Here is a 20,526-nt window from a genome sequence, read left to right as displayed (position 1 = left end):
ATTTTCATGCCAATGATTTTGCTGAAGTTTTAGATAGGGCTAAAAGACATAACTCAACTTTAATGGCTTGGTTCTTATTGAATAGAGAAGACTCTGATGCACATAGTTATTATTATTGGGAGATTCCACGGCATTATATGTTTAATAATTCTTTGTGGGAATAAAGTATTAGGTAGACTGTTCACTGTGATCTTTAGAGAACCAGAATGATATTACCTTAGACTTTTGCTTCTGCATGTAAAAGGTGCGATAAGTTTTGAGGATCTGCGAACTGTAGGAGGTGTAACTTATGATACATTTCATGAAGCTGCTAAACACCGAGGATTATTACTTGACGACACTATCTGGAAAGATACGATTGACGATGCAATCATCCTTAATATGCCCAAACAACTACGACAACTTTTTGCATACATATGTGTGTTTGGATGTCCTTCTGCTGCAGACAAATTATGGGATGAGAATAAATCTCATTTTATTGAAGATTTCTGTTGGAAATTGCACCAAAGAGAAGGTGCCTATGTGAACTGTGAAATGCATGCCCTTAACGAAATTCAGGAGGTATTCACATTGCATGGAATGAAACGTTCACATTTCAAACTTCCGGACTATCCTTTATTAATGAATGCAAATACATGTGATGAATCGTACAAGCGACAACATGCAGAGGTTTTGATAAATTCTCTGAATGAACAGTTGGCAGCCTTTCAGACTATAACTTCAGCCATCAAAGATCAAACTGTACACCCCAAATGCTTTTTCTTGGATGGTCCAGGTGGTAGTGGAAAAACGTATCTGTATAAAGTTTTAATACATTATATTAGAGGTCGTGGTGGTACTGTTTTACCCACAGCATCTACAGGAATTGCTGCAAATTTACTTCTTGGTGGAAGAACCTTTTATTTCCAATATAAATTACCAATTCCATTAAATGAAACTTCAATTTCTAGACTCGATATAAAGAGCGAAGTTGTTAAAACCATTAAAAAGGCCCGACTTCTTATTATTGATGAATGCACCATGATATCCAGTCATGCTGTAAACACCATAGACAGATTACTAAGAGAAATTGTGAATTTGAATGTTGCATTTGGTGGAAAAGTTCTTCTTGGAGGGGATTTTCGACAATGTCTCAGTATTGTGCCACATGTTATGCGATCGGCCATAGTACAAACGAGTTTAAAGTACTGTGATGTTTGGGGATGATTCAGAAAGTTGTCTCTTAAAACAAATATGAGATCAGAGGATTCTGCTTATAGCGAATGGTTAGTAAAACTAGGAGACGGCAAACTTGATAGCAGTTTTCATTTAGGAATGGATATTATTGAAATTCCCCATGAAATGATTTGTAATGTATCTATTATTGAAGCCACCTTTGGAAATAGTATATCTATAGATAATATTAAAAATATATCTAAACGTGCGATGCTTTGTCCAAAAAATGAGCATGTTCAAAAATTAAATGAAGAAATTTTGGATATACTTGATGGAGACTTTCACACCTATTTGAGTGATGATTCCATTGACTCAATAGATGATGCTGAAAAGGAATATTTTCCCATTGAATTTCTTAATAGTATTACTCATTCAGGAATGCCATGTCATAAATTAAAATTGAAAGTGGGTGCAATCATCATGCTATTGAGAAATCTTAATAGTAAATGGGGTCTTTGAAATGGTACCAGATTTATTATCAAAAGATTACAAGCTAACGTTATCGAGGCTGAAGTATTAACAGGATCTGCAGAGGGAGAGGTTGTTCTGTTCCAAGAATTGATTTGTCCCCATCTGACACTGGTCTCCCATTTAAATTAATTTGACGACAGTTTCCCGTGATGCCAGCATTTGCAATGTCTATAAATAAATCACAAGGACAAACTCTGGACAGAGTAGGAATATTCCTACCTGAACCCGTTTTCGCACATGGTTAGTTATATGTTGCTTTCTCTCGAGTTCGAAGAGCATGTGACAAGTTCGAAGAGCATGTGACATTAAAGTTAAAGTTGTGAAGCACTCTGAAAGTGTTTTCACTCTTAATGTGGTATACAGGGAGATAGTAGAATAAGTTTAATCACTTTATCAGTCATTATTTGCATCAATGTTGTTTTTATATCATGAGTTTGTTATTGTTATATCATTTAGTTATTGATAATTTATTAAATAAAATTATGTATTATTTTCATATACATTGTACTCATTTCCTTTTATCTCTCACACTTTTATTATAGAGAAAGGGCAAATAGCAATATTAAAATATTTCCTCTAATTCCCTTTAAATGTGCACCAATTTCGTGCACTGGGCCACTAGTAATCTATAATAATAAAAGCATAATATGCTAATTAGACTGGATGTCCTGCCGGACATCCTTCCATATGTCCTTCCAGATGACCTTTCGGATGAAGTCGGGGATGCGAGGGAAGCCCGGGTCCTGGGTGCCAGAGGGAAGCTGTTGCTGGCAGCTGGGGGAAGGAAGGCCTACTCTTGCATGAATTTCATGCATCAGGTTTCTAGTTAAGAAATTAAAAACTGAAGTATCTGGGTTCTTGTGATTGTCTTTCTCTTAACACTGTATTTTTAACAACTGGCAACTTACTTGCTCTTATTGAATATGAAAGAAATACTAATTCATTGTAGAAACTTTGAACAGTGCAAATGCATAAATTATTTTAGTTATATTTTATTCTAGTCTTCTGTACATATGTACTTGGCAAAGTGGTGTCATAATAATATAATTAAAGTTAATCTTCTTTCATTTAATAATGTAAAATGAGTACTTCCCTATTCCAGTAACTACTCTTTGAAAATGTAATTCCTACTGGCTGCTAAATATTTTAACACAGGGATAAACTGAAATGTATTTAACCATTTCTCTACTGGTTTTAAACTCTTTTATTTTCTTCTTGATTTTAATAAATAGCACTGTAATGAATATTTTTGTATTTATATCTTTGTTCCCATCTTTGATAATTTTCATGGGATACATTTGTAGAAATAATATATGTATTTTCATAACTTTAAAAATATATAATGATAATAACAATACTTTGAGAATTGTTCTCTCATCAATATTTGTGCATGCATGATCAAAAGCTGTGATGAATCAAATTGTTCATCTGCTAAGGATTGTAGTAATCAAAACTGGTGTGTGTTTTTTTCCAGGCATTTTCAGATGAATTTCAGAGAAGAGCTAATGGAAATTCCATCACTAACAAAATTCCCAAGGCTCAGAATACACAAGGTTCAGTAAAGATATCTTTTCATTTTTCCTATAATTCTTTTATTCTTTTTTTGTTTTTCTTTTTTGGGGTTCAGAAAAAAATTTAATTAAGAAATTATTTCTAGTTGCTAAATGACTACTTAATGATAAGTAAAAGATGGCAGTGATGATTTTTATGAAAAAAAATCTATTTGTGAGAAAGGAGACATTAAATCATATTCCATATACCCGGGCATTCAAGACACTGGCCATGATTGACAATCTTGAGCAGAAGATTAAGCAATCCAAGGTAGATGATCTGTACAGAGGGCTTTAAGTAGTGATGAGGCTACTATTTTCTAAGGATGGTGTGACCTGTGTTTTTGGAAATAGACACATTTAAAGACACAATACCAACCAAATGCTTCTTCTCTGTCAAATTTGCTGTTACATGTTTGGCTTTATCCTATTTGGAGTTTTCTGAGGCTTCTTGAATCTCAATATGTATGTTTTCCATCAAATTTGGGAATTTTTCAGTCATTTATTCAAATAGTTTTCCTGCACTTGTCTCTCTTTCATCTCCTGTGGGGCTTCAATAACATGAATGTTAAACCTTTTGATAGTGTCCTGCCAGCCCTTGAGAATGTGTTCTTTTTTTTTCCTTTTAATCTTTTTTTCTCTGTTTTTTTGATGGGATAATTTTTATTGATCTACCTCCAAGTTCACAGACTCATTTCTCTGTTTACTCTTGAGCCTATCCAATGAATCTTTAAAATTTCAGATATTGTATTTTTAAGTGCTAGAATGTTCATTCGATTCTTTTTTTAAAAATTTCTTTATTAATTAAGGTATCACATATTTGTCTTCATCCTCCCATTCCCATCCCACACCCCTCCCCACACATGCCCCCACCCCCCTGTTGTCTTTAACCGCTGGTTAGGCTCATATGCTTGCACACAAGTCCTTTGGTTGATCTCTCCCCTTTACCCCCACCCTCCTCTACCCTCCCTCTGAGGCCCGACAGTCTGATCCATGCCTCCTTGTTTCTGGGTCTGTTCTTGTTCATCAGTCTATGTTGTTCATTATTTCCCCTAGATGAGTGAGATCATGTGCTATTAGAAATACACTTATAAGAACCGAAAATTAGACAAGCAATAATGGTTATGGTGACAGGCAAATGAATCAGTCTGTAGTGAGTTTCTTTCTGGGCCAACAGTTCTTTTGAGACCCAATTTCAATATCCAACAGTTCCTTATGTGTACATGTCAGCACTGACATTACAGTTCTGGATGGTGGACAAATGGTGGTAATGCAGGTCCGACTCTCTCTTGTTTGGTCCTGGGCAACCTGCAGTGATGCACAGCTGCTAACTGCTAGTATGGGAAGGCCACGTCAGCGTCTTCCATCTCTGGACTGCTTCTCTTCTGTCTTCATGGCTGGAGTAGTCCTGTTGATTCATTTGCCTGTCACCATAACCATTATTGGGATGGGAATAGTCTCGGAGTTGTTTTCTGAAAATATACAAACACTAGAGGCCCGGTGCACGAAATTCGTGCACGGAGGGGGCTTGTCCCTCAGCCCAGCCTGTACCCTCTCCAATCTTGGACCCCTCAAAGGATGTCTGACTCCCTGGGATCAGGCCTAAACGGGCAGTCGGACATCCCTCTCATAATCCAGGACTGCTGGCTCCCAACTGCTTGCCTGCCTGCCTTCCTGATTGCCCCTAACTGCTTCTGCCTGCCAGCCTGATCACCCCCTAATCACTCCCATGCCAGCCTGTTTGCCCCCAACTTCCCTCCTCTGCTGGCCTGGTCACCCCTAACTGCCCTCTCCTGCAGGGTTGATCACCTCCAACTGCCCTTTCTTGCAGGCCTGATCCCTCTCAACTGCCCTCCCTTGCAAGCCTGGTCCCTCTCAACTGCCCTCCCTTGCAGGCAGGGTGCCTCCCAACTGCCCTCTCCTGCTGGCCATCTTGTGGAGGCCATCTTGTGTCCACATGGGGGCAGGATCTTTGACCACATGGGGGCAGTTATATTGTGTGTTGCAGTGATGATCAATCTGCATAGTTCTCTTTTATTAGATAGGATAGAGGCGTGGTACAGGGGTGGGGGCCAGCTGGTTTGCCCTGAAGGGTGTCCCTGATCAGGGTGGGGTTCCCTTGGGGCGTGGGGCGGCCTGAGCGAGGGGCCTGTGGTGGTTTGCAGGTGGGCCACGCCCCCTGGGATGCAAGCGGAGACCCTGGTATCTGGAATTTATTTTCCTTCTACAACTGAAACTTTGTAGCCTGGAGCAGAGCCAAGCCTGGGGCTCCCTCTGAGGCCCGAATCCATTTGTGTTGGGGTTATAATTGAAACTTTGTTGCCTTAAGCGGGTGGGCCCGGCCAGGGTGTGCGGAAAGCTTTGCTGGCGGCAACCCTGGCCTGCTCTCTCAAGCTCCATTCTGCTGCTATTTGTTTGAATTTGTTTACCTTCTATAATTGAAACTTTGTAGCTTGAGTGGAGGCTTAGGCCTGCAATGGCTGGCAGAAAGCTTGGCTTCCTCTGTTACCTAGGGAACCTTGCTCTCTGTGGCTGTAGCCATCTTGGTTTGGGTTAATTTGCATACTCGCTCTGATTGGATGGTGGGCGTGGCTTGTGGGTGTGGCTTCTGGGTGTGTCGTAGGTATGGTCAATTTGCATATTTGTCTATTATTAGATTAGATATTCTCGACCAAAAGTTAATAAAGGAATATTTTCTATAAATTTTACTTAGGATCCTATATCATTTTTTGCCCAAATGATTTTCCTCTGGCTTGTTTTGACACCTTGTGTGTTTTTCATGGGTGTCTTGCTTTTAGCCTTACAATTAATTTTCTAAAGTATTAATTTTCTAGATGCAATTTACTTACAGGATATTTTTCCTTACATGATATTCTTCTACTATCCCCTCCTTTTTTGATTTAAATGTTAGGAGGCTTTTGAAAATTTTATAATGTAGTCTTGATGGCTTTTAAATTTTAATTTTTTGCACTATAATATTACTGTTTTAGGTTCATTACATGGTGCACAATTTTATCATGAGATGAACTACCAATAAAAATTTTAGTTAACACTTTAGGAACACCTTTTTGTCCAGTACAACTAATTTTTCTATAATATTCGCTTGTTTCAACTAGCCAATTTAAATTTGCCTGAAAACTTGACTACTATTTTACTGTCAAATTTATTACTCTAACAACAATCTTATTTTACCCTGTAAATATTAGTGGAAGGGATTATTTGCCTTCTTGAGTAGGTCCTGAGCATTCCTGGTGGTAGGCTGGATTTAGATATCGTAAACCCACTTCCCCACACCATGGGTACAAGACAACTCAAACAATTCTTGTTGGAGTGAGAGGGCAGCTGCTGTCGGCCAAGTCTCTGTCGGTCACCTGGGTCCTGATCTGAGCTGGGCATGGGAAGCACGAAGCAGCCACGGGGGCAGGAGACCTCCCTCAGAAGGGGCTAGGGTTCAGGCCCCTGCAATGTTGGGGGGGGGTGAGGGTCTGTGACCCACCTCGGTTGATCCCCAAATTCTCTCCTGATGGCCCCTCTGCGACTGTGCCTGTCTTAGGTTGTTCCTTCCTTGAGGAATCTTACCCGTCTCTGGCTAACCAGCCATCCTCCAGGGCCAAGCAGGGTGACATGAGGTTCAGTTTTGTCTCCTTGGTAGCCTATGCCCCCGTGGCCTCCATGCCCAGCACCTGCCTTGGGATCCCCTCGCCTGCTGGCGGGGCCCCAGCACTGATCACATATCTTGTAGAACCCGGGTTTCTTCTCCAGGGAGGGCTCAGTTCGCCCCACTGGGTGAGAGACAGATCCATGGCACCAGTCATCACGAGACTTCAACCTCGACATGAACAGAGAGCTCATGCAACAGCTGTGAGCAATTGAATTGTGAGAAGAGGGTCTCTCTTGGCCTAAAGGGTAAGAGGGACCAATATAGAATGCTCAGGTGCCTTCCCAGGAGGCCCTCTACACAATGAAAAGGATTAAATCCTTACATGTCCTTTTTAAATTGCTGCCAGACATTCAAAGAATTAGTTTGTAAGTTTGCTTGGGATAATTGTATATTATGCTGTTGTAATTCTAAAGTATCAAGAGATGTGTTAAGTTTGTCTCCAAGCACCAAACAGATGATTTTTTTTTTTATCCTCAAGGGTGCGAGGAACTATTATAAGTACTGGGGGTGATCCAAATCTGGGAAAAATTTTAATGACAGTGTAGAATAATATCATGTAAGGATATTCTTTGTTTTAGTCCATGGCAATTCCCTTTCAAACTGGGTGTTCATTTCTTTTTATATAGACAAGGTCTTAGTTACATTTTCTGCACCTCTACCGGGGGCAAGTAGTTATAGTAGTGACACCCTTTCTTTGGTGTCCACACAAGCCAGAAACCTCTCTTTAATTGTACACACAAAGGGGCATTATTTTGATTTCGTGTCATACAAAAGGGAAGCTGGGTGTAGACCCCTGTGTATTTATACTTTCTTGCCCCACCCATGGACCTCCTGGATGACCAAGGTGTTTGGTATTATTGGTAACTACATTAGTCAGGGGATCAGCCCATGTAAGGGGTCTTACCCATGAAGGGTCAGGAGCATAAGACCAAAATACTTACCCTCTTGTTCCAGGTAAAATTACCGTACATCTGTTGATTGCTAGCGTGGCTAGAAAGGCGTTCTCAGGCATTCTTGCGTTTCTGGTTACCTCACAATTTCTTCCCTGAGATTTGACGTTCTGATTGATGCTTCTCTGTTTCTGGATCTATTTTCCCCCCATCAGTTTATGTTGTTCATTATGTTCCACAAATGAGTGAGATCATGTGATATTCATCTTTCTCTGCCTGGCTTATTTCACTAAGCATAATGTTCTCCATCTCCATCCATATTGTTGCAAATGGTAAGAGCTCCTTCTTTTTTACCGCAGCGTAGTATTCCATTGTGTAGATGTACCACAGTTTTTTAATCCACTCATCTGCTGATGGGCACTTAGGCTGTTTCAAAATCTTAGCTATGGTGAATTGTGCTGCTATGAACATAGGGGTGCATATATCCTTTCTGATTGATGTTTCCAGCTTCTTGGGATATATTCCTAGAAGTGGGATCACTGGGTCAAATGGGAATTCTATTTTTAGTTTTTTAAGGAAACTCCATACTGTTCTCCACAGTGGCTGCACCAGTCTGCATTCCCACCAGCAGTGCACGAGGATTCCTTTTTCTCCACATCCTCGCCAGCACTTGTCATTTGTTGATTTGTTGATAATGGCCATTCTGACAGGTGTGAGATGGTACCGCATTGTTGTTTTGATTTGCATCTCTCTAATGATTAGTGATTTAGAGCAGGTTTTCATATGTCTCTTGGCCTTCCTTCTGTCTTCTTTTGAAAAGTGTCTATTTAGATCAGTTGCCCATTTTTTGATTAGGTTGTTTATCTTCTTTTTGTTAAGCTGCTTGAGTTCCCTGTAAATACTGGAGATTAAACCCTTATCGTTGACATCATTGGCAAATATGTTCTCCCATGTAGTGGGCTTTCTTGTTGTTTTATCGATGGTTTCCATTGCTGTGCAAAAGCTTTTTATTTTGATGTAGTCCCAGTTGTTTATTTTCTCTTTATCTTCCATTGCCCTAGGAGCAGTATCAGCGAAGAAGTTCTTTTGGCATATGTCAGAGATTTTTCTGCCTGTAGATTCCTCTAGTATTTTTATGGTTTCCTGTCTTATGTTTAAGTCCTTGATCCATTTTGAGGTTTTTTTTTGTGTATGGTGTAAGTTGGTGGTCTAGTTTCATTTTTTTGCATGTATCTGTCCAATTTTCCCAACACCATTTATTGAAGAGACTGTCTTGACTCCATTGTATGTTCATGCCTCCTGTGTCAAATATTAATTGAGCATAGTGATTTGGACCAATTTCTGGGTTCTCTATTCTATTCCATTGATCTATATGTCTGTTCTTGTGCCAATACCAGGCAGTTTTGAGAACAGTGGCTTTGTAATATAGCTTGAAATCTGGTATTGAGATCCCTCCTACTTTGTTCTTCTTTCTCAGGATTGCTGTAGCTATTCGGGGTCTTTTTTTATTCCAGATGAATTTTTGGAAAGTTCGTTCTAGGTCTGTGAAGTATGCCATTGGTATTTTAATGGGAAGTGCATTGAAATTATAGATTGCTTTGGGTAGTATGGACATTTTGATGATGTTGATTCTACCAATCCATGAACATGGTATGTTCTTCCATCTGTTTATGTCTTCCTCTATCTCTTTTTTCAGTATTGTGTAGTTTTCCGCGTATAGGTCTTTTACCTCCTTAGTTAAGTTTATTCCTAGGTATCTTAATTTTTTTGGTGTGATGGTAAATGGGATTGCTTTTTTAGTCTCTCTTTCTGTAAGTTCATTATTGGTGTATAGAAATGCCATAGATTTCTTAGAATTTATTTTGTATCCTGCTACTCTGCTGAATTCATTTATTAAGTCTAATAATTTTTTGATGGATTCTTTAGGGTTTTCTATGTACAGTATCATGTCATCTGCAAATAAGGACATTTTTACTTCTTCTTTTCCAATTTGGATGCCTTTTATTTCTTCTTCTTGTCTGATTGCAATGGCTAGTATTTCCAACACTATGTTGAACAGGAGTGGTGAGAGTGGGCATCCCTGTCTTGTTCCTGTTCGTAGGGGAAATGGTTTTAGTTTTTGCCCATTGAGTATGATGTTGGCTGTGGGTTTGTCATATATGGCTTTTATTATGTTGAGGTATGATCCTTCTATTCCCAGCTTGCTGAGAGTTTTTATCAAGAAAGGGTATCGGATTTTGTCAAATGTTTTTTTTGCATCAATTGATATGACTATATGGTTTTTATCTCTTAATTTGTTTATGTGATGTATCACGTTTATTGATTTGCGAATATTGTACCATCCTTGCATCCCAGGGATAAATCCTACTTGGTCGTGGTGTATGATCTTTCTGATGTACTGCTAGATTCGATTTGCTAGAATTTTGGTGAGGATTTTGGTATCTATGTTCATGAGGGATATTGGCCTGTAATTCTCTTTCATTGTGTTATCTTTATCTGGTTTTGGTATCAGGGTGATGCTGGCTTCATAGAAGGAGCTTGGAAGTGTTCCTTTTTCTTGAATTTTCTGGAATAGTCTGAGGAGGATAGGTTTTAGCTCTTCCTTGAATGTTTGGTAAAACTCCCCTGTGAAGCCGTCTGGCCCCTGGCTTTTGTTTGCTGGAAGCTTTTTGATGACTGCTTCAATTTCTTCCATAGTTATCAACCTATTGAGATTTTTAGTCTCTTCCTGAGTAAGTTTTGGAAGGTTGTGTTTTTCTAGGAATGTGTCCATTTCCTCCAGGTTGTCTAGTTTGTTGGAATAGAGTTGTTCATAGTATTTTTTGACAATCCTTTGTATTTCTGTGGGGTCTGTTGTTATTTCACCTCTTTCATTTCTGATTTTATTTATTTGGGTCCTCTCTCTTTGCTTCTTGGTGAGCCTGGCTAGAGGTTCATCAATCTTGTTTATCCTTTCAAAGAACCAGCTCTTGGTTTTGTTGATCTTGTGTATTATTTTTTTGGTCTCTATGTCATTCATTTCTGCTCTGATCTTTATTTCCTTTCTTCTCCTCACTGTGGGCTTTTCTTGTTGCTCCTTTCTAATTCTTTGAGTTGTTGAGTTAGATGATCTATTACCATTTTTTCTTGTTTTTTGAGATAGGCCTGTAGAGCTATACACTTCCCTCTCAGGACTGCTTTCATTGTGTCCCATAGGATTTGCAATGTTGTGTTTTTATTGTCATTAGTGTCCAGGATGTTTTTAATTTCTTCTTTGATCTCATTGATAACCCAATCATTGTTTAGTAGCATGCTATTCAGTTTCCAAGTGTTTGAATTCTTTGGAATGTTTTTATTGTAGTTTATTTCTAATAGTATGCCATTGTGGTCTGAGAAAATGCTTGATATGATTTCAATCTTTTTGAAATTGGGGAGACTTTGCTTCTTACCCAATATGTGATCTATTTTTGAGAATGTCCCATGTGCACTTGAGAAGAACGCATATTCCATGGCTTTGGGGTGAAATACTCTGAAGATGTCAATTAGGTCCATCTGATCTAGTGTGTCATTTAAAATTGCTGTTTCTTTGCTGATTTTTTTTGTCCAGAGGATTTATCCATTGATGTCAGTGGTGTATTAAAGTCCCCTACTATGATTGTATTGATGTCGATCTCTTTCTTGATATCTTCCAGGAGATTTTTTATGTATTTGGGTGCTTCTGCATTGGGTGCATATATGTTTACCAGAGTTATATCTTCTTGTTGAATTGCTCCCTTTAGTATTATGTAGTGGCCTTCCTTATCTCTTATTATGGCCTTTACTTTGATGTCTATTTTATCTGATATAAGTATCGCAACCCCAGCTTTTTTCTCATTTCCATTTGCCTGAAAAATGTTTTTCCATCCCTTCACTCTCAGTCTGTGTGAATCCTTTGCTCTAAGGTGGGTCTCTTGTAGACAGCAAATATATGGGTCATGTTTTCTTATCCATTCAGCTACCCTATGTCTTTTGATTGGTGCATTTAATCCATTTACGTTTAATGTTATTATTGATAAGTACCTGTTTGTTGTCATATTTTTTCTTAGTGTTTGTTTTTCTTCTTGCCTTTCTCTTTCTTCTTTTTACAGCAGTCCCTTTAGCATTTCTTGCATTGCTGGCTTGGTAGTGATGAACTCTCATAGCCCTTTTTTATCTGTGAAGCTTCTGATTCCACCTTCAATTTTGAATGGTAGCCTTGCTGGGTATAGTATTCTTGGATTCAGTCCCTTGTTTTGCATCACTTTGTATATTTCATTCCATTCCCTTCTGGCCTGGTGTGTTTCTGTTGAGAAATCAGTTGATATTCTAATAGGAGATCCCTTGTATGTTACTTTCTGTCTCTCTCTTGCAGCCTTTAAGATTCTTGCTTTGTCATTGGTGTTCGTCAATTTAATTATGATGTGTCTTGGTGTCGATCTTTTGGGGTTAAATTTGTTTGGGACTCTGTGTACTTCTTGGACTTGGATAGTTTTTTTCTTGCCAATATCAGGGAAGTTTTCTGTCATTATTTCTTCAAACAGGTTTTCTATTCCTTGCTTCTCTTCCTCTCCTTCTTTTATCCCTATTATTCGAATGTTGTTTCGTTTTGTGTAGTCACATAGCTCCCTTAGGCTCTCCTCTTGCTTTTTAAGTCTTCTTTCCAGTTGCTGCTGTGTTTGTGTGTTTTTTCCTACCTTGTCTTCTAATTCGCTGATGCGGTCCTCAGCCTCTTCTACTCTACTCTTTAGGCCTTCTGTTGTGTTGTTTATTGCAGCTATGTTGTTCTTCATCTCCTCTTGGTTTCTTTTCATGTTGGTGACATTTTCATTCAGCTCCTTATAGTTCTCATTGAGTTGTGTGTATTTGTCATCCATCCACTTAAACATCCTTATAACGAATACTCTGAATTCTTTCTCTGTTAGGCTGCTAGCCTCAAGTTCATTTAACTCCCTTTCTGGTGATTCTTATTTTTCTTGCCTTTGGGGATTTCCTTTTTGTCTCCCCATGTTTTCCTGTAATGTTTTAATTGTAGATCCAGTTGCTTTGCTGCCCAGGTTCTTTTGGGGATGGTGCTACTGGATTAATCTCAGTTTTCCTGGGTTTGTTAATCTAGTGTAGCTCCTACTCGAGCTATTTGGGTTCTCTTGATGTAGGCCTGCGAGCTTGAGAGGCACAACTGCGGCGTCTAGATGTCAGCAGCTGTGGGTGGGAGTGTCTCAATTTTTGCTGTCTTGCACCCTTAATTGTAATCACACATGCCCAGCAGGGACTCACAGTGGCCCCCAGGTACCATCTGTTGGGGTGTTGGGGCTCAGGGGATCTGGTCTTTGAAAGGCGTGGCTGTGGTGCCCTGAGATCTGCAGTCGTGGGGTGAGCAGACCCAGCTTTTTCTGTTGCACCTGTGGTGGATAGGTTCTTACTCCCAGTGGTGTTTTACAGGAGCACCCTCGGTACTTTTGCCAGTGAGGCACACTGAAGGGCTCTGAAGGGCCCTGGCAGTGTAGCCGGGTAATTGGGGTGCCTGTGGGCTGGTATCCACGGTAAGTGAATTCAAAGCTTCTACTGCTGGAGGGGCTTGTGCCCCCTGCTTGTTCAAGATCACACCCAAGGAAAGCTCACAGTGGCTCCCACTAGCGCCCTGTGGTTGGTTGGGCTCAGTGTGTTAGTATCTGTGGAGGCGCGCTCTCTGGTCCCAGAGCTCTGATGCACTCCAAGGGGTCCTGGCACTACGGTTGAGTAGCTGGGGTTAATGTGGGCAACCCTCCAGGAAGAGGGAATTCAGAATTTCCACTAAGGGGCCACACGCCCCCGTCTGTGCAGAATCACACCCTTGGGTGCAAACCCTGAGCAAAGTGACCTGGGGCTGAGAATGTGCAAGTGCGTGCGCAGCTGTGGTTAATGTCGGCAACCCTCCAGGAAGAAGGAAGAAGGAATTTCCACTGAGGGGCCGCGGGCACCCATCTGCACAGAATCTCACCCTCGGGTGCAAACCCAGAGTGGAGTGTCCTGGGAATGAGAGCGCACTAGTGCGTACACAGCTGGGGCAGCTGGGGTTAATGTGGGCAACCCTCCGGGTTGGGGGAGTTTGGAATTTCCACTGAGCGCACCCCCATCTGCTCCAAATCACAACCTCGGGTGCAAACCTGAAGTAAAGTGACCTGGGGCTGAGAACGCAAGTGCGTGCGCAGCTGGGGTTAATGTCGGCAACCCTCCAGGATGAAGGAAGAAGGAATTTCCACTGCGGGGCCGGGGGCCCATCTTCACAGAATCTCACCCTTGGGTGCAAACCCGGAGTGAAGTGTCCTGGGGATGAGACCACACTAGTGTGTGTTCGTGTGCGTGCGGGCAGGAATCAGGGGTTCTGCTGTTGGGGAGGGGGAGTTGCACTTACAGCTGTGGAAAGCTGTGTCTTTGGAGGTGGAGGTCCCAGGTTCCGCAAGTCTGCAGCTGGGGTAGCAGGATATTGGCTGGAGTGGGTGCTGGGTCGCGGGGCAGTCCCAAGGCCTGTCTTGTTGGTGGTGTTGATGAGTTTCTACGTAAGGCCATTCTCCAAGATGGCGTGGGCTCCCTCTGTGCTAGGGTCCCACCATCCCGGAAGTGCCCGCAGCGGTAGTAGTCTCTCTTTGTCAAGGAGAGGCTTTCTTCATTTGATTCTTAATGTATAATTTATATTTCTCTGCAGAGACTCCTATTTTTCCACTCATTTCAAATCATTTCCATTCATGCAAATATATTTACTTTGACCTCAGGGAGCAAACTTATAGTAGATCCTTTAAAGTTTTTAATAAGTCCAATATCTGGATCATCTTGACATAAGCATCTATACCCTTGAGAACTGCTCACATTTTCTTGGTTCTTTGTATGACAAGCAGTTTTGGATAATAGGCTGGTTATTTTCATTTTTATGTTGTGACACTTGGGTCTTGTTAAAAATCTCCTGGAAAATGGTAATTGTTTTAGCAGGCAATCAGGCAGTTAAGTTCATCCTAACAGTTCTGTGTCACCTTCTATGGGCAGCATTCCCATGTCACTTCAGTTCTCAGGGCCTTTGCTGTGCTGCTGGGGACGGCTCCCCCATGTGCAGCTCCGGGGTGGGCTTAGGATTTATTCCCATTTATCACAGGACAGTGGTCCACCTTCTCCAGCTATCCCCTCAGCAGAACTCCCCTCACACTCTTGGCTCGCAGGAGCCCATTTTCTAGGCCTCTCCCCAGAGACAGTGTTCTCTTGGCTTTTAAGTTGCCTATTCTGTTGCCACATAACTTTGAGTGATCAGGGTTGTCCTTGGGCAAAGTGGGGAGAGAGAAGAGAGAGAGAAATAACAGGGATTTCCCACACCCAGCCATGTACACTTTTCAGACCACAAGGGCCCTTTTCCCTGGATGTTCTGGACAGAAATACAGAACGTCTCTAAGAGCTTTAACTCCCTGTGGTGCCACTATGGAGTTCTGCAACTGGGGTCACCTTGTGGGTAGGGCCTGGATTTAAAAAAATAAATATGGAAAATAAGGAAGATCCCTGCCATACTCTTCAGCTCACAGGGCCCCCTTTTCTCAATCCTCTGGCCCCACGCAGGGATCCTCTGAGAGTTTTCCTACCTGTGCTCCTTGTGCAGTTCCAAAGCTGGGAGAGACAAGAGGAAAATTTCAAAATTCCCCTCTTTACAGGTTGCCTCTTCAGGTTTTGTCTCCCCTCCCCAGTCTGCCTGCTGTTCTTACTTTTCAGTCCTCAGTCAGTAGATATTGTATTTGCCCCTTGTTTTAATTGTACTCAGTTGGAGAGATAGGCTCTAGTGGGCTGACTTCACCTTGGCCAGCACCAGAAGCCCACGTTTGATATGTTTTATTTACATATATTTTTATAATTTATATATATTATTTATTTTTATTTTTATTTATATATCCTATCTAATAAAAGAGTAATATGCAAATTAACCATCATCCACTACATCCATAAGCCACACCCATGAGCCAATCAGGAGCAAATATGCAAATAAACTCAACCAAGATGGCTACGGCCACAGAGAGCAGGAAGGTGGCTTGGGTTTCCCCAGCAATGGAGGAAGCCAAGCTTTCCGCCTGCCCTTGGTGGCCTAGGCCTCCACTGAAGGCTCCAAAGTTTTAATGATAGAAGATACATAAATCCAAACAGAAATGTCGGCAGCCATGAGCTGGAAAGAGCAGGAGGCTAGGGTTGCCCCCAGCAATGGAGGAAGCCAAGCTTTCCATACACCCTGGCCAGCCCAGGCCTCTGCTGAAGGCTACAAAATTTCAATTATAGAAGATACATAAATCCCAACAGAAATGGCTGCTGCCACAGAGCAAGCAGAAGGCTTGACTCTGCTCCAGGCTACAGTTTCAATTGTAGAAGATAAATAAACCCCAGATACCAGGGCCTCTGCTTGGGTCGCCATGGGGCATGGCTGGCCTGCAAACCACCACAGGCCCCTCACTCAGGCCACTCCACGCCCCAAGAAAACCCCCACCCTGATTCGGGACATCCTTCAGGGCAAACCAGCCGGTCCCCACCCATGCACCAGGCCTCTATCCTATCTAATAAAAGAGTAATATGCACTCCAACACACAATATGGCTGCCAACACACAATATGGCTGCCCCCATGTGGTCAAAGAACCTGCCCCCATGTGGACACAAGATGGCCACCACAAGATGGCCAGCAGGGGAGGGCAGTTGGAAGGGACCAGGCCTGCAAGGGAGGGCAGTTGGGGGAGATCAAGCCTGCAGGGGAAGGTAGTTAGGGGTGACAAAGACTGCAGAGGAGGAAAGTTGGGGGTGACCAGGCCTGCAGGGAAGGGCAGTTGGGAGGGACACAGGCCTGTAGGGGAGAGCAGTTGAGGGGGGACCAGGCTTGCAGGTGAGGGAAGATAGGGGCAATCGGGCCAGCCAGGGAGGACTTAGGCATTAATCCCCACTGGGTTTGGGCCTAAACGGGTGGTTGGACATCCCTCAAGGGGTCCCAGATTGGAGAGTGTGCAGGATGGGCTGAGGGACACCCCCTCACCCCGTGCACGAATTTCGTGACCAGACCTCTAGTATTTATATAAGCAACTGTCCAACCATCCTATCGGTAGCTATGATTGCGAAATGACCACCAGGGGGCAGGCGCTCAATGCAGGAACTGCTGAGCTGCAGTGACTTGGCAGCAGTGGTTCTCAGGTGACACACCCTGCCCAGAGCCAGAGACAGGGAGCCTGATTCTGGGGTGTGTCACCGGAGAACCACCCTCTCACAATATGGGACCCCTCAGGGGATTGTGGGAGAGCTGATTTTGGCCCAATCCCCACAGGCCAGGCAGAGGGACCCACCTACCAAAGGGACCCCTGCTCACTCTGCAAATGCCCTTCAAGTCACAGTGCTGCCCCAGGTGCGGCTGTACTGGGAGGGACCTGGGGAGGTTGGGCCCAGGGTATATCCGGCCCATCTCACCCAGTCTCGCCCCGCCGGCCTCATTCTAATTAGTTTTCTTTCAACGTGCACGAATCTGTGCACCAGGGCACTAGTGTTTTATAATGCTTTTTCAGAAACAGACCGTCCTTGGGGCTAAAGATCAGAACCATGTCAGAGGCCAGAGATACAGGGTTTGGTATGCAGAGGGAGGAAGTATGGGAGGGACACATGTGAGGAGCATGAGACTTAAGTCATTCTTGCTATTGTTAACTTCATTATTAACTCCATTTTTTTTTTTCTTTTCAGGTTTGTATGGGACTGTTACCAGCCCTGCTTCTGGAGTGCATGAAATGAAAATTGGCCCCATCACCTTCCAGGTGGCCACTGGAGATATTACTAAGGAAGAGGCAGATGTGATTGTAAATTCAACAACAAAGACATTTGATCGCAAAGCAGGTACTTGTAGGATTTTTGCTACAGTAATAGTCACAGTAGATCCCATGAAGGAGGGTTTCTATAATCAAACCATTCTACAGTTGCTATAGCCAAACTGGTTTCTACAAGTTTGGCTTAATAATATGAATTAATAAGTTTAAAATTATTTTGACATGGTTTCTTATAATTGGTAACTGTTATTTCATGAATTTTTCTTCTTTGTGATCAGAAATGCCCAGGTTGTAAGATTCCTTTAATGATGGGGAAAGCATTTAGATAATGAGGCAATCATTCTGATCCAAGTGTACTGTACTGATTTTTTACTCATGTTTGTAAATATGTTGATGTTCTCATGTAGGAGTCTCCAAAGCAATTTTGGAAAAGGCTGGACAAAATGTGGAAATAGAATGTTCTCGCCTAGGTAAGGCACAATGCTGCTTTTCAGTCCTAAAGTATAAGTGGAAGGCTGAATGCGGGAGGCTGTGGAGAGGGAGACAACATAGTAATCTTAAAATCATACATTTTACTAAAGAATTCCACTCATAGAGAATTAGAAATGAAGAGGAGTGAAAAGTGAGATCATGGCTAAAAAGAGAAGGTAAGCAAGAAAGATTCATCAGAGATAGTATTTCAGGAGTCTCTGATTGGCGCAAAATGCTTTATTTGCCAATGCAGACATTTTGCTTTGTAAACAATCAGAGAGTAAGTTCAGCATCTGATTTTTCAACTTTTTGTTTTGTGTTTCTTAGCTCAACAGCACAACAATGGTTATATAATTACTGATGGTGGAGCACTGAAGTGCAAGAATATTATTCATGTCATTGGTGGAGCTGATGTCAAGAGATCAGTTACCTGTGTTTTGCAAGAGTGTGAAAAATTGAATCACTCGACCATTTGCCTTCCAGCCATTGGGACAGGTTGGTGGCCTCTCAAGGCTAAATTCTTAGGTGTCCCTTTTCCCTTTGATCTCCTGCTGACCTGAATGTAGTTGATGCTGAGTCTGAGGAAGGGCATCTTCCTCACCCCAAGGCAGTCACTGAGGGAAGGAGCAAGACATCTGCTCTCTAATGTGGAGGAGAAGAGAGAGGAAGGGAAAGGAGCAGAGAGAAAGAATGGCCATCCCTCCTTCTCTTTTCACCTGTTCCTTTCTCTTTTTTCATCTCTTCTATATCCCCCATTATTTAGTACTTAACCTTCTCCTCCATCCCCTCTCCATGGAGAACATCAGTGCATCGACTTCCACCTCCCTGTAACTGACTCCCAGGTGAGCATTGCCAAGCCTCTTCTCTCACCTCTTGAGCAGTGGCTGTGCAGGTTGGCCTTAGGGCATCTCTGCACAGAAACCTTTCAGTCACCTTAACCCATTGGGTTCTAATGGGTCAGAAACACAACTCACCACCTTTCTCTTCTCAGCCTACATGCATCTTTCAAGTTTCCTGTTGTCCTCTAACTATATAATGATTGAGTGATTGATTCTCCATATACAAAGATGGGCTTTGGTTTTATCATTACTAAGGTTATGCTTTTTGAGCTATTTTACCATGAATCTGAGTTCTACTAGTATGCATTGTGTTCTATGCATTGATTTGGAATTTTTGCTTGGTCTCCCTTAAGAGAGCTGGTCAGGGTAGGCAAATTCCCTCACGCTTGAAGTGCAATGAAGCTGACTGGATCCAGAGAGGGACCACTCAGCACTGGATTGATCATTCCATTGCTCAGGAATCTAAGTTTGAATGTCTGCACTGGCCTGGTAGGCCCTCCAACGAAAGTTTACCCTCAGTAAACTTGTCACCCATCCTTGTCACTTTCTGGACCTTCTTCTAATCCCGTGTCCCACATTTTGATTTGTGTAATTCCTCTTCAAGTTTCCAAATGGAATGCTATATCTACTTTATTACTTTTCTATTGCTAAAGATATAATCTTTTGCCTATTTATGATTTAATTCCCCTGTAGTCACACACCCCTAACACATCAGCCAACATGTTATTTATTATCTATCTATCTTGGGCAGCGCCAGCACAGCCAAGGGTTCCACGAGCCTTAGGGAGGGCCGGTGAAGGATGAAGAAAAAGACAGACAAGAGAATAAGCTGGGTCTAGGTGGATCTTCTATGCCTTGCTGAGGCCACAGAACAGATCCAGATTGCAAAGCTGATGCTTTATTTATATTCAGGGGTAAACAGGGTAATTTACAATGTTCTTGTAAGTTTCACTTGTTTTGGCAGCACTTGCTGCCACTCCCACAGCCCAGGAAAGATCTAGGGAGCAGTCACAAGATCAAGCTTAATTATGCTTAGATGACTGTGCCCTCTAAGCTGGGACTTATTTTCAACTTTGTCAGCAGGTCAGTCCAAGGCTTAACCCTATAACCACTCCCTATACTATCTATCATCTATCTATCTATCTATCTATCTATCTATCTATCTATCATCTGCCATGTCTTGTGGACCCACATTAATGATTGTCTAGTCTTTGTCTCCATTTGCTATTTCCTCTTTGTTCTGGTCTTGTGTTTGTATCTTAACTTTATTTGGGCCAAAAAAGCAGGCAGCCCAGGGTTAGCATAGACCTGCCCAAGGGCATATCTAAATACAGTCAAAAAAGAAACAAGGGAATGAGGCTGATTTAGATTTGTATAAATATGTATACAAGTTTGAGTATTTCTGCATTACTGCAAACCTTTTGTTTCCTCTATCGATCTAATGGCATTGCTGTTCTGCACAAATAACTGCACATTAGGAGGTTCTTCTTGCTTATCTTCTTTACCTATCTCTATCACCACCTGAGCTGGTCTTTAGACTAATAGATGGGGACACTTTCTTCCTTAGTGGTGTTTATGAGTTGATTTTGACTGAAGGGGATCAAGACAGCTTCTGGCTGTAAAGGAAGCCCTCTACCTAG

The 20,526-nt window shown here is 42.1% G+C and overlaps 1 protein-coding gene across 1 annotated transcript in view; it reads left to right on the top strand.

Annotated features, from left to right (window-relative positions):
* The window catches only part of LOC129148585 (protein mono-ADP-ribosyltransferase PARP14-like), an 85,343-nt gene that overhangs the window by 44,034 nt on the left and 20,783 nt on the right, over window positions 1-20,526 (top strand). Inside the window, exons 9-12 of the mRNA XM_054713919.1 lie at window positions 3,161-3,239; window positions 17,497-17,646; window positions 17,984-18,046; window positions 18,375-18,542. Coding sequence (XP_054569894.1) covers window positions 3,161-3,239; window positions 17,497-17,646; window positions 17,984-18,046; window positions 18,375-18,542 — 460 coding nt within the window. The remainder of the gene's footprint in view (window positions 1-3,160; window positions 3,240-17,496; window positions 17,647-17,983; window positions 18,047-18,374; window positions 18,543-20,526) is intronic.

This window comes from Eptesicus fuscus, chromosome 3 (genome assembly GCF_027574615.1).
Source record: "Eptesicus fuscus isolate TK198812 chromosome 3, DD_ASM_mEF_20220401, whole genome shotgun sequence".
Lineage (NCBI taxonomy): Eukaryota > Metazoa > Chordata > Mammalia > Chiroptera > Vespertilionidae > Eptesicus > Eptesicus fuscus.
This window is presented reverse-complemented; position numbering and strand designations above follow the sequence as displayed.